General features: G+C 29.8%; 1 protein-coding gene across 4 annotated transcripts in view; it reads right to left on the bottom strand.

Moving 5' to 3' along the window:
- The window catches only part of MTMR6 (myotubularin related protein 6), a 57,945-nt gene that overhangs the window by 18,167 nt on the left and 25,391 nt on the right, over nucleotides 1–14,387 (bottom strand). For 2 of the 4 annotated variants that reach the window (XM_031960781.1, XM_031960783.1), the window contains 6 exons: nucleotides 13,883–14,040; nucleotides 12,485–12,613; nucleotides 9,635–9,769; nucleotides 6,803–6,916; nucleotides 5,502–5,634; nucleotides 4,871–4,980 (listed from right to left, as the gene is read on the bottom strand). In XM_031960781.1, the coding sequence (XP_031816641.1) occupies nucleotides 4,871–4,980; nucleotides 5,502–5,634; nucleotides 6,803–6,916; nucleotides 9,635–9,769; nucleotides 12,485–12,613; nucleotides 13,883–14,040 (779 nt within the window). The remainder of the gene's footprint in view (nucleotides 1–4,870; nucleotides 4,981–5,501; nucleotides 5,635–6,802; nucleotides 6,917–9,634; nucleotides 9,770–12,484; nucleotides 12,614–13,882; nucleotides 14,041–14,387) is intronic. The other 2 variants (XM_031960784.1, XM_003764456.2) reach the window with 1 other exon arrangement.

Raw genomic sequence — 14,387 nt, 5'->3', positions numbered from 1 at the left:
CAGCCAAACTAATCATTGGTTTAGGTACATGTTTACATATAAATGTGTGTGTGTGTGTGTGTGTGTGTGTGTGTGTATGTAGCTCTATGTATGTGTGCATAGAGATATTTGAATGTGTAAGGGTCTGTGGTTGGGTGTGAATGTATATGTGTATATATATCTACATATGTATATGTAAATATATCTATGCTTAATTGTAGCCTGCTTGGGAAATGTGGGAAGGTGAAAGGGGGAAAGAAGAAAAATGCAAAATAAGTACACAGCAGAAATCAAAAAAACAACCTATAAGGAAGCAAAGAAAAGATGGACACTCATGAATCTAATTTCTTCTATTATTATATATACTTTATTGAAATGGAAATTTATGGTTATATATTTTGAATCCTCCCTGATGTTCTGGGCATATGACAATGTTCTTTTTATCTTGTTTTGTTTGTTTATTTTCCTTTTCTTTCTTTTTTTTCTTTTTTTTTCTTATTTTGCTTTTAGTGCAATAATTTTTTTTTAAGAATGTTGTACACATGGCAGGTAGTAAATATACTTAAATACTGGCAATAATATAAAGCCTTGTCTTCCTACAAACTGACAGCTATATGGACCATTCCATGTTCATTATCAAAATCTCAGATAGGAAGAGGAAGGTCATAGACCTTGCCCAAAATCACACAAATAATCAACAGCACAACTTGCTTAAAAACCCAAATTTCATTTCTAGTCCATGAAATCAAAATACTTCTGGTCATATGTCACCTCTACAATTCAAGCTGTATTTGACCAAAGGCAAATAGCTTTCTGAATATAGATCAAGATCAGCCAGTACAACACAATAAGTGGATGCAAAACCACCTGACCTACAAATATCTTTACTTTGTTCTTTGATACGTAATAAGCAAGTGAAATGATTTTCATCATGTCTTTACTATAAATATAATTTATAGGGAAAATAATTTGCTAGGAATAATACTGTATGTGTTCATTTTAAACTATTTTCACTAACAAAAGTTTTGAATTATAAAACTTCCTTGAATTCAGTATTCAGGATGCACATAGATTTTGTAATTAGGTCAAGTAAAATAATATAAATGTTTCCTGAGTAAAACTCCCCTAAATCTAAGTTAATATTTGTTTTTCTTCTACCTACATTCTTTTTCCTTTTTTTTTATACAAGGTCATGGGATTAGTGACTTGCTTAGAGTTATACAACTAGTGTCAAATGTCTGAGGTCACAAGTAAACTCAGGTCTTCCTAACTATAGGCTGACAGCTCTATCCACTCTAGCCACATAGCTGTCCTTTACCTACATTCTTCATGACAGTGTTTCCCAAGACCTTGAAATTAATTGTGGTTTGAGAGCATTGTTCTTTGGAAAGAGCTAAGGAAATTACTAGAAAGGAACTGAAGAATGTAAAGTTCCACTTTAAGTGAAACTTCAGGTACCATCAGTGGAGCTGATTTTTCAGATTTAGTTTCTTTTATGGATTTGTTAATTCATTCCTCTAAATCCCAGACACTTATTTAATATAATGGTATATCTGTATGCCTTTCATACTCACAGCAACTTTGCCAAAATACTAAGCATTAGTAAAAAATCTTATTTTAAAAAATACCTGTATACTCACAAAATCCTAAATCATCTTATATACATTAAATGATATTCAAAAGCAATGAAACTAATTTTCAAATGCAATTATGAAAAGAGAAGAAACAACATCATAGGAAAGTCAGAGAAATGCTGCAATGAATAATTTTACAACAATATTAAAGGTCAACTCATTCAGTTGTTTCAGGCCAGTATTAAAACAATGAATTTACTTTGAGGGAATAACATCAAATTCTGTGTGATACAGAAAAAAAAAAAAAAAAAAAAACAATTAAGTGTTAAACTTGGTATATAAAAAGGATATTTTTGCACATAAGTAATGTCAGGACTGAAGGGTTTTCCAAAGACTCTAAACTCATTATTTAACAAAAATTGCTAAGAAAATTTCATAATAGTATGGCAAAAGTTAGACATAGACCAACATCTCACACCCTACCAAGATAAGGTCAAAATGGGTTCATGGTTTAGACATAAAGGATGAAACTATAAGCAAATTAAGAGAGTAGGCAATAATTTATTACCTATCAGATCTTTAGAGAAGGGAGGAATTTATGACCAAAGAAGAACTAGAGAACATTATGAAATGCAACATGGATAATTTTGATCACATTAAATTTAAAAGGTTTTATATAAACAAAACCAATTCAGTCAAGATTAGAAGGGAGATAGAAAGCTGGAAAATAATTTTCACAATCACCGTTTTTGATAAAGGCCTCATTTCTTACATATATATATATATATATATATATATATATATATATATATGTCAGATTTATAATCAAAGTCATTCTCCAATTGAGAAATGGTCAAAGGATATAAACAAACAATATTCAAATGAAGAAATTAAAGCCATCTACAGTCATATAAAAAATGCTCTAACCCACTAATGATTAGAGAAATAAAAATTAAAACAACTCTGAAATACTACCTCATATCTATAAGGATGGCTAAGATGATAGGAAAAGATAATGATAAATGTTGGAGAGGATGTGGAAAAACTGGGACACTGCGGCATTTTTGGTAGAGTTGTAAAATGATTCAACCATTCTAGAAAACAATTTGGAATTATGCCCCAAAGGGCTATCAAACTGTGCATTGCCTTTTGATCCAGCAGTATCTCTATTAGGTCTGTATCCCAAAGAAATTATAAAAAAAGGAAAAGGACCCACATGTGTAAAAATGTTTATAGCAGCTCTTTTTGTGGTGGCAGGGTACTGGAAATTGAGTGGATGGATACCCATCAGTTGGGGAAAATGAATCTAATGGAATATTATTGTTCTATAAGAAACGATTTCAGTGAGTCTTATGGATTGTACTGGTCTCAAGGGAAGGTGGAAATGTTTAATACCTCGCAGAAAAGAAAGAAGAGTTTTTGAAATTGTCTAGGGGTTCTGTTTTGAGTTCTTTTCCATTTTCTGTTAGGTTAAATAAAACCAGTTCTATATCCAAAAAAAAAAAAAACTGATTTCAGAAATGCCTGAAAAGACATGAACTGATGCTGAATGAAGTAAACAAAATACAGAAGAACACTGTACACAGTAACAGAAAGATTATAATGATCAACTATGATAGAATTTAGCTCTTCTCAGCAATGTGATGATCCAAGACAATTCCAATAGACTTGGGATGGAAAATGCTATCTGAATCCAGAACAACTATGGAGACTGAATGTGGATTGAAGCATACTATTTTCACCTTTTTTTTTGTTTGCTTTTTGTTTCTCATGGTTTTTCTCTTTTGTTCTGATTTTCTTTTACAACATGACTAATATGGAAATAAGTTTAAAATGAATGTGAATGTATAACCTATATTAGATTGTTTGCTGTTTTGACAAGAAGGGAAGTAAGCAGAGGGAGAAAAAAATCTGGAATTCAAAACTGTACAAAAATGAATGTTGAAAACAATACTAGATGATGACCAGTCCTGGTAGATCAGGCCATCCTCAGCAACGAGATCAACCAAATCATTTCTAATGGAGCAGTAATGAACTGAACTAGCTATACCCAGAAAAAGAACTCTGGGAGATGACTAAAAAACCATTACATTGAATTCCCAGTCCCTATATTTATGCACACCTGCATCTTTGATTTCCTTCACAAGCTAATTGTACAATAATTCAGAGTCTGATTCTTTTTGTACAGCAAAATAATGTTTTGGTCATGTATACTTATTGTGTATCTAAGTTATATTTTAATATATTTAACATCTACTGGTCATCCTGCCATTTAGGGGAGGGGGGGGGGGTAAGAGGTGAAAAATTGGAACAAGAGGTTTGGCAATTGTTAATGCTGTAAAGTTACCCATGTATATATCCTGTAAATTAAAGGCTATTAAATAAAAAAAAAAAAAAATCCAGATATCAACCATAAAAAAAAAAAAAAAAAAAAAAATGAATGTTGAAAACCATCTTTACATGTGAGTTGAAAAATAAAATACTACTGAGGGGGAAAAAAAAGATTGGAGGATTTATTTTTACATGAATATATAAAGCAATTAAGGAAGATATATCCATGACAACTGCACAAAGGGTTACCTAAATAGTTGCTAGATTTATTTCAGTAAGTTAAAAAGGTCAGACTACTACAGTGCTTAACAATATTTGGTGCTTAATAAATGTGACAGATTTATTCATTCACTTAACAGAATTATGGTGACAAAGAGCTTTAAGTTTCTGAGCAAATCTACATAAGAGGAGTGAACTTTAAACCTATGAACCTTTGTCAATATTTTAGTTCACTGAGTATTTATATTAGCTAGTCTGATAAACAATCTTACTGACCAAATTTTGTCCTGGTCACTTTCAGCTATTCCTTAAAAATGAAATTCACCCTTGTAACACAAAGATCTGATGCCATCAAAGGTATATTTTTAAAAGTGCCATCAGTTCTAAAGATAATTAGCAATCAACTTGGAATGAACAAATAATTTTATAAGATAAATACTTTCTTAAGGACAACATTCACTTGGACATATAAATTCTGACATTTATTTTTTTTAAATCAGCCTCCTTTTTTTAGAAGAGTATCCCCATCTTAATAAAATTAGAAGGTAACTAGACTATCTGCAATTTGAAGTGCTTTGTACAGTATTGCTCCAAGTAAACTAGATTATAAAAGAAAAGCAGATAGATATTGAAGAACCTTATTTTTTAATATCTTAGCATTCAATACTAATTTAATTGGAGAATGACTTAAAAAATACAAAAGTAATGAAAATACAAGGTAAGTTAAAGCTCTCCTCCTTGCTTTAATTACAAAAGTAAAAAGTTACTTTGGCTAAGAAGATAGCAGCATCCAAAACAGCTTTGATGTGACGAAGCCATCCAGAGCTCTCCAAACCCGAAAAGAAATCACTCACAGAAAGACCTTTAGTCCCATTGACTGGAAAAGATAAAAGGTATTTTTATTACAAAACTGAATGAATTTCTACTTTTCTTATTCAGTGAGGTTAAAAAAAAAAAAAAGTAAAATCATTCCTTTTATTTTCACACTGAAAAATGCATGATTATGGAGGCACAATTATGCCAGACTATATCAAATAAATAGATAAGATTTCCTGTGGAAAAAAATTATCCTTTCTCTTTTTGATTTTAAAAACAAAAAAGATCATTAAATCACAAGACTTGAAGCTAGGAGAAAGAAATCATTTAGCCTAATCCCTCAGAATATGGTGAGGAAACTACTTTTAATTTTTTTAAAGTTTCTAAAATATCTTGTTAACTGAAACAGACTCAACTTGATTTTCCTAACAATAGCGGTAACAATCAGTCTAATATACAAAATATAATCTTAAGTTTTTGCTACATTATACTAGTTATTTTTAGCATAACTTTCTAGGAAAAAAGTTCTAAATAATTATGTAAAAAAAGTAATAATAAGTAATAAGCAGTAATAAATCATACCTTCTAAAAGTTTCTGCAAACTAGTTCTCATTACATGAATATTTTCAATTCCAACAAACTGGAATCTAATGTTAGAGTAGTTGTCTTCATTTTCATAACCTTTTCCAGCTGCTCTGTTAGCCATAGCATTCAGCTAAAATATAAAAAAAAATAAAAACTTTTTGAACCAAAGTTTATTTTTTTGAATTTGTCTGCTTTCTTTTAAAAATGTTTTATTATAAAATTACATGTAAAAATGTAAGCATGCCATTTTTAGCTAGCAGATACTTAAACTGTCCTCTTGCTAAATTTAATTAATAAAATTGATTAATTAAAAACTATTTTAAACAAATGAAAATGTTACTGGTTTTTTTTCCTAATAATGAAGAAAAATAATGCTAGAAAAATATATATCTTTTAAAAAGGAAATCTCACAAGTTAAATTAATGAAGGATAAATATTTCATGACTGAGGAATGCAGCGTTCAGACTTGAGCTGCTCTACTGTTTAATTTACTAGTTAAAATGCTTATAATATGTAATTTTCATATATAGAACAATTTTCACTTATCTGAATCAAAAGTAATTAAATTGCTATACCTAAACATAAATATAAAAATTTATTTTAATTCTTCTAAGTCTTCTGGATATTCCATGATACAATAGAAAAAAAAAATTATTAAATTTTTCTTATAATGTTTACAAGACATGGTCTAATGGGTCAAAAAAGAAAGGGACTTAATCATTTGATCTGGCCCATAGGCTAACAATCACTATTGTTCTGTATAGCAGAGTTATGCATTTATTAATTCATTGAATGTAATTGATATATTATTTTTTAAATGAAGCCATAGACAAAAATGCTTCCAAAATTATCACTACCTGATTTCAAGCCTGAGAGAGTTGATAAATTAGTATGCATAAAGAGTAAATCATTCTCAAACCTATTTTTCTAAATGTCTTACATTATAATTAATTGCTATATATACAAACTGAAAAAGAACTAGTTCTAATAAATGACTCCACCCATTAAACTAAGCCAAAAATATAAAACTAAAGACTTTCTTACTGGAAATGTCACCAAAACTTTTGGTCCTAAAATATCAACTTTTTAAAAATTATTTTCACAACTTAGAAGCTTTATAAGTTTATGCATTTTCTTCCCTTTGATACTTCATAATATTAGTCATTAAGTTCAACTCATCTTCCTTTTCACCATTTCTTTTTCATTTGCGACTGCAGGATGAGGTAAATTATGTCTAAAACAACTATCATTCCTTTCAAAAGCTGCCTAAGAATAGTCTTGGGCTCTAGATCGCTCACTCGCGCTTTCTCATCGCTTTCTCTTATTTTCTCATCTCTCCAGATTTTTGAAGAAATCCTCACTACAATTCTGCCAATGTCCTTTTTTGAAGCCCACCAGCTCTGCATTCGATGCTATAATAAAAATTAAAAGTAATGTTAGGTATAATGATCTAATTGGAAAATTAAAATTAGTTCAATGTTCAGCACCCAATTTGAATTGATTTCAATTTTGCTTATTATAACTAAGAAAAAAGTTTTCAGGTGCTGGGCCTATACATCAAAGTTTAACTTTTTAAATCAGCCAAAGGAGAATTTTTTTGTTTAATATTTTCATTCCTCTGGCTCAGTGTTTCCTAAAATGATTCTCCATCTGTTTTCCTAAATCTTTTATGCACACTTTTCTCTAAATAAAATTCACTATTTTAATAATTAGGAAATTTCTCCAATTTACACTACTAAAATGGAAGACATCTAAATAGCTCCATCTTCCAAAATGTGCTTTGTACTATATGGCAATACAGTTAAATTATAAATGCATATCATTAGCAAAATCCATTTTACATGGAAATTAAACTTAACTAAAACAAATTTTTTCATACTGGTAAAAATATAACTTAATCATCATTACATAAATGCCTGTATTTTATGGCTATCTGTCAATCAGTTTCTCTACAATTAAGAAAAAAATAGATTAAATTTCTGATTTTGTGAAAATTACTACCTAACACAAAAAAAATCACTATTTATATTATATTATCAAGAAAATTTGTACAATATATAATTTTTACATATCAAACAGTTTTTACTTATCATAATCACAAATATTAAATTGCTATATCAATTAAGCATACAAACATGGAAAACAGAATTACTGGAACCCAACAAACCAAAAATAACGCTTCAAAATTTCCACAAAACACACTAAAAACATTAGAAATAATCAACTTTTCAAAGGTTCACAAGTTACATACACATACACCAAAATATACTAAAGATGATAACTGTGTATTGCTCAGAAATTGTTCTTATTCTGTGGTGCTATGCTGGACTGATATTCTGCAATACTAATATGCTGTAATGATTATTATTAGTCCCTATGAAAGAAAAAGGGTCAGAGCAAAAATATAATTTAAAAGAGGATATGAGATTACTACTTCTCTCTAGAGCTCCAAAAGAAGTATATTGCTTGAACCAGAAGATCATTATATACTTCAACAATACTGTATGAGGATGTATTCTGATGGAGGTGGATATCTTCGACAAAGAGAAGATCTAATTCAGTTCCAATTGATCAATGATGGACAGAATCACCTATACCCAGAGAAAGAACACTGGGAAATAAGTGTGAACTGTTTGCATTTTTGTTTTTCTTCCCAGGTTATTTTTGCCTTCTGAATCCAATTCTTTTTGTGCAACAAGAGAACTGTACGGTTCTGCACACATATATTGTATCTAGAATAAACTATAACATATTTAACATGTATAAGACTGCCTGCCATCTAGGGGAGGGAATGGAGGGAGGGAAGGGAAAAGTCGGAACAGAAATGAGTGCAAGGGATAATGTTGTAAAAAATTACCCATGCATATGTTCTGTCAATAAAAAGTTATAATAATAATAAAAAAAGAAGTATATTGCTTGATATCTAAGGTAAAAGAAAAAAGATGCCTCATCACTTGCCCCACTCCCAAAAGATTTGTGAAGTATGTTCTGAATTTCAAGCAAATAAAAAGCTAGTTACAAGTCCTATTCTATGACATCTTTAAAAATAAGATAAACTAGTAGTTTTAAAAATTCTTAGGCAATGATATATGGTTACTTTATCATTTTATAAGAATTATCAATTAATCCAATCAACCAGATATGCATTAAAGTGACACTTTTGAAATAATTTTAGCTTGGCCCCATTTAAAGAAACTCTAATTTTATGTTGAATAAATGTAATTTATGTAATATGTAATATAGTATGTAAATGTAAGGTACATTTAACAATTTTTAAAAACAAATAGAAAAAAGGCTTGTATACACTTGTGGGCCCAATTTTTCCCCAATATATAAAATCATGGTTTAGTAACTCTAAATTTAGACTCTCTAGGGAGATACTTAAGAAAGAATTGGAAGTATTGAAAATTCCTAGAAATTTAATTAAGAATACCTAATGACAATTTTATTTCACAGAGAATCCCCCAAAGAAGAAAACAAATTATCTTTGCTCATTGTAATCAACCTTACTTATAACTATAAGATCCCAATTAACATATCTAAATGATATTCCTTAAATATTATGCTATATTATATTTTTTTATCTCCACAAAAAGCTATCTCAAGACTGGTCTATTTATATTTTAACCCCTCCCCCAAATATTTATATTTTTATCTGTCACATGAAACTTAAGCAACTTTGAAGATTATGGTCAATTTTGAATTTAATAAGGCTCCTTTCTAGGTTTAGCATGATTCTCCACATCACAAATATATGCAGTAAAGGAAGTGGCTTTTAATATTTTCCCACTTTGGGTAGTTTAAAAATGTTTTTCTCATTTTCAGGAAAACATCTTTAAAATAACAGAAAAGGAAATGCCCCCTACATGTGATAATTATGAAGTTCTGTGCTTTTACAGCTAACATCCACTCAAATGCCAAATACTGGATTAAAAATTAGCAATAAGGACAAAAACATCAAATAACATTCAAGGAAGATTAAAATACTTTATAATAGCTTTACTGTTACCACACGTTTGAGCTTTAAATTAAGATCTAAAGAAAAAAACATGCACCTTTTTCACAAGTCATATTGTAGCTGTTAGGAATATTTTATTTAAATACTACTCCACAATACTAGAGATACATACTTTAGGTCTGGTGTCCATAACATACATATACCGATTGCTTGGGTTGGCTTTATTGATGGCTTGCAACATGTGTTCATCCTCCAGACACCTGGCACTGAAACCTGAGAGAGGTTGACTGCATCTGCAAATGGCAGCCTAATTTTTTTTTTAAAAAGGGAGGGAGGAGGAAAAATATAAATTATTTAAATATCACTAAAATATGTTTTAAAAATGCTGAAAAGGAAAAAGAAAAAATATTTACTTAACTTTAAAATGAATTTGTAATACCAATTGAAGGACATTAGTTTTAAGACACTGTCTCAAAAATAATTTCTAATATTTTGGCTTTTCTAGTCATTTTCTTAGGTGCCCTAAATATTACTTCTATAAGATTATAATAGATCTGAAGACTACATAAAAATAAAGTGTATCCAAATCTAATGACCCTTTCTCATACTGAAATTAATTCCAGTTTATAATACCTAATCAATTAAGATAATGCACATAAAGTACCATTACAAAATACCATTAGCATTACAAGTGCCATATAAATGTGATCTAGTGTCACTGTTGTTCTGATTATTCTCTAAGTGAAGTCTGTCATTTCAAGGATGGATAAACAGTTAATTAATCAACAAACATTTATTAAGAGCCTGTTGTGTGTATTGACTAATATCTTTAGTGAATATCAATGCAAAAATTGTAAATAAAATTTATCAACATATCACAAAGACTATATGCTATAAACCTGCTGGATTTGTACAAGGAGTACAGGACAAGTTGAATAGTAGGCAACTATCAATATAAATGACCATATTAATAACACCTAAAATTACATGATTAACAGGTATATAAAAAGCTACTGACAAGATCCAATACCTATTCCTGTTACAGATACAAGAAAGCAGAGGAGTAAGCAGATCTTCCCTTAATATTACATTAGAAATATCTATCTAAAACCAAGTGTCATAACATATAATTGTTATAGGAATAAACAAGAAGTAGAAAACAGAAAAAATATAAAATCTAGTTAAAATAACTATAGACAACATAAAATAGTTGGGAATCTACCTGCCAACATTACATATAGTAATTATATGAACACAATCACAAAGCATCTTTTATTCAAATAAAGACAGCTCTAAATAATGGGAGAAATATTAACTCCAAATAGGTAGGCCAAACCAATGTCATAAAAATAACAATTCTACCTAAATCAATAAAATTATTTAGTGCCATACCAATCAAACTATTAAAATATTATTTTATAGAGCTAAAAAAAAAATATGACAAAATTCATCTGGAAGAACAAAAAAGTCAAGAATATCAAGGAAAGCGATTAAAAAAGTGAAGTTAGGTGGTCTACCCATACTGGATTTAAAACTGTACTATAAAGTGATCATTATCAAAACAATCTGGTACTGAATAAGAAATAAGAGTAGCAGATCAGTGGAATAAATTTAAGTACAGAAGACAGTAGCAAAAGCCCATAGTAATCTAGTGTTTAATAAACCTAAAGACTCAAATTTTTCAGATAAAAACTCACTAGTTGACAAAAACTTCTAGGAAAACTAGAAGATAGTATAATAGAAACTAAGTAGAAACCAACATTTCACACCATACACCAAGATAAACTCAAAATGGGTACTTGGTTTAGACTTAAAAGGAGATACCATAAGCAAATCAGGGGAGAAAGGAATAGTTTACCTCAGATCTATGAAAGGAAGAATTTATGATACACAAGAGAGAGCATTACTAGATGTAAAATGGATAATTTTGATTACCTTAAATTTAAAAAGTTTTGCAAAACCAAAAACCAATGCAACCAAGATTAGAATAAAAACAAAAAACTAGGAAACAATTTTTATAGCGTCTCTGACAAAGTCCTTATTTCTCAAACTTAGTCAAATTTGAATGTTTTACATAATTACACATGTATAACAAAATCAAATTGCTTACTAATTAAGGGAGGAGAAGGGGTAGGAAAGAATTTGAAACACAAAATTTTTATAAAAATGAATATTAAAAAAATTTTTTTTTACATGTAAGTATAAAACAACAGTAAGTGTAACAACTACTAATGCCCTCTTTCCAAAATTGCCTTGCCTTTAACTGGCAAAGCCTTTAACTACTTTGTTTATGATTAACTTTATATTTATGGCATATATATATTTTTATCAGTATTTATTATTTTCCATATTAGAATATAAGTTCCTTAAGGAGTAAAAATTGTCTCATTCTTTGCACTTATAGCCACAGAACTTGTCACAGAGACTGACACATAATTAGTGTCTAATAAACACTCATGGATTAAGTGACTGGCAGAAATAGAAAAGTACGGAAGAGACTTAAAAGTATGAGAGGAATGGTAATTGAGTTCTGATGAAATGTCCCTGGGACATTGTTAGAAATATCCAATAGGCACTGGTATTGCAAAAGCATATGGATATTTCAAAATCTACTAATTATTCAAAAAGGATATATAAAATTATTGATTTGGAAGTCCCTCTAGTAATCCAAGATCAAAATCCAGAGAGGCTTATCCAATCTGGACAGCATTTGTACATGTTCTCTCAGAAGCTCACTAAAGGGGTGAACGTCAAACCTTCTTTGGAAATCTAAATTTCCTCACCTACAAAAAAAAAGGGATTAAACTATATGATCTTTGAGGTAATTCCCAGTTCGAAATTTATGATCTTAGACACTACAGATTACTAGATGTCTACTTTATTTAACTTAAAAGTTTTAAAAATTTAATAAAGAAAATGAAACCTGGTTTCTCTCAGTAAAAGCATTAGAAGTTTTTACACCTAGTTTCTGCTACTTTGGATCAATGAAATTTGAACACAGACTCATAATGCAAGTTTGTACCTGTTTATCTTGATGATAATATGACAATACGGGGAATCTTCCTTTGCTCCGGAATTTGGAACTACCAACAATTGTTGGTTTATTTGCTGCTCGGGGAACATAAAGGTCTCTGGGATAGGTTTCACAAATCTGTAATAGAGAAAATAAATTTAAACATTTGATGCATATTCTAAAAATAATCCTCATAAAAGTTGCTAAAAAAAACTCTGTATGTGGATTTTTACTTTTAAAAGTTATCTGATCCACCAGAATGTCCCCAAACCCTAGTAATTAGAAAAAAAATATCAAAATACCCCTCAAAGCATATTTATCATATTTATCAAATCACCAAAGTTCCCCAAAAAATAAAAAACTTTAGAGGTAGCTAGGTGGTGCAGTGGATAGAGCACTAGCCCTGAAGTCAGGAGGACCTGGGTTCAAGTCTGGCCTCAGACACTTAACACTTCTAGCTGTGTGACCCTGGGCAAATCACTTAACCCCAATTGCTTCAGCAAAAAACAAAAACAAACAAATTTTTAAAAATTAAATTAAATTAAAACAAAAAACTTTGGGAGAAGCTGTGGAAAGATAAGTATACATTAATTTATTGCCAGCAGAGGTATAAATGGGTTCAATTCTTCTGGAGGACAATTTACTATTATGTAAGAAGTTACTAAATCGTCCATTCCCCTTAGTCCTGAGATTATTAACACTGTTGGAACTATATTCCAAGAGGGCTCTTCACAGCAAGAAAAGATCCATCTATATAAAAATGTTCTCAGCATTATGTGTACCCAAACAAAATAATATGTGCCCCACAATTAAGGGAAGGCTGAATAAATGATAAATATGAAAAATTCAGAGAGACAAGGGAACATTTCTGTTAGGAAGAAAAGAGCCCAAAAAAACAAGTCACATAACTACAAAAATGTAAATAAAGTTAACATAGAAAGATAAAAAATTTCCAAACAAATAAAATGACTCATCTCATTACTATGATGTCAAAATTATAGAATACTTTTCTCTTTTCAGTAACCAAATGGTAAACTAATTTTGGAGGGAGGCCCCCTAGGAATATGCTACCAATAAAAATATTTTAATTTTAAACACAAAAGATATTAGGAGAAGTGTTAGTTAATTCCAGAATAACAATATTAGGTTATAAAAAAACTTTACAGCAGGACTTCTTGACTTTACCATGGATTTTGGTTACATTATACTAAATAACATACTGCAAAATGTGACTGGTTGAAATAATTTTACATAGCAAATGGCTACATAACTTAAACCAAAAACATAAACCAAATATTATCATGCCATTCTCTGATCTTTTCCCCTCTCCTCTGTAATTGCTGCCCTTCTCTCCCAAACACAAGTGACTTTGGGATCTCTCAAGAAAAGTGTCAAATCTAGATTTACCTTGTAGTCTCGATTTGCGTCAGATAACTTCCAGTTTAAATTGGGAACATCCATTCTTCTATATTCCTCAGCCAAGTCAATGAGTTGCCAACCTTGAATCTGTTCAGACTCATTTTGCTTGGGATTATAAGAAAATGCATAGAGGTCTTCATATTTTGCTATTGGGGAAAAAAAAGTAAATTTTAATAGAAGAATCTTCAGAAAAATAGCTAAATTTTAACATAAGTATAATACTTTTGAGGAGATTTCTATAATAAAAACATCTCCAAAGAGATGTCCATTGCTTGAAAACATTTAAACACAATCTTTTCTAAAGTTTTTTAGATGCAAATACATTTATATATACAGCAACTTATAAATTGTTTTAAAATATCATCTAATAATCCAGGATGAAATTCAGCAAACTAAAAAACTTCAGATAGATGAATAACTTAGTATACCATAAATTTAATTTCTCTACTAAAGCTTTTCTTAGAATTAAAAAACAAAAACTATTTTAAGCAAT

Source organism: Sarcophilus harrisii, chromosome 3 (assembly GCF_902635505.1).
Source record: "Sarcophilus harrisii chromosome 3, mSarHar1.11, whole genome shotgun sequence".
In the NCBI taxonomy this organism is placed as follows: Eukaryota; Metazoa; Chordata; class Mammalia; order Dasyuromorphia; family Dasyuridae; genus Sarcophilus; species Sarcophilus harrisii.
Note: the sequence above shows the minus strand (reverse complement) of the source record. Positions and strands in the feature narration are given on the sequence as shown.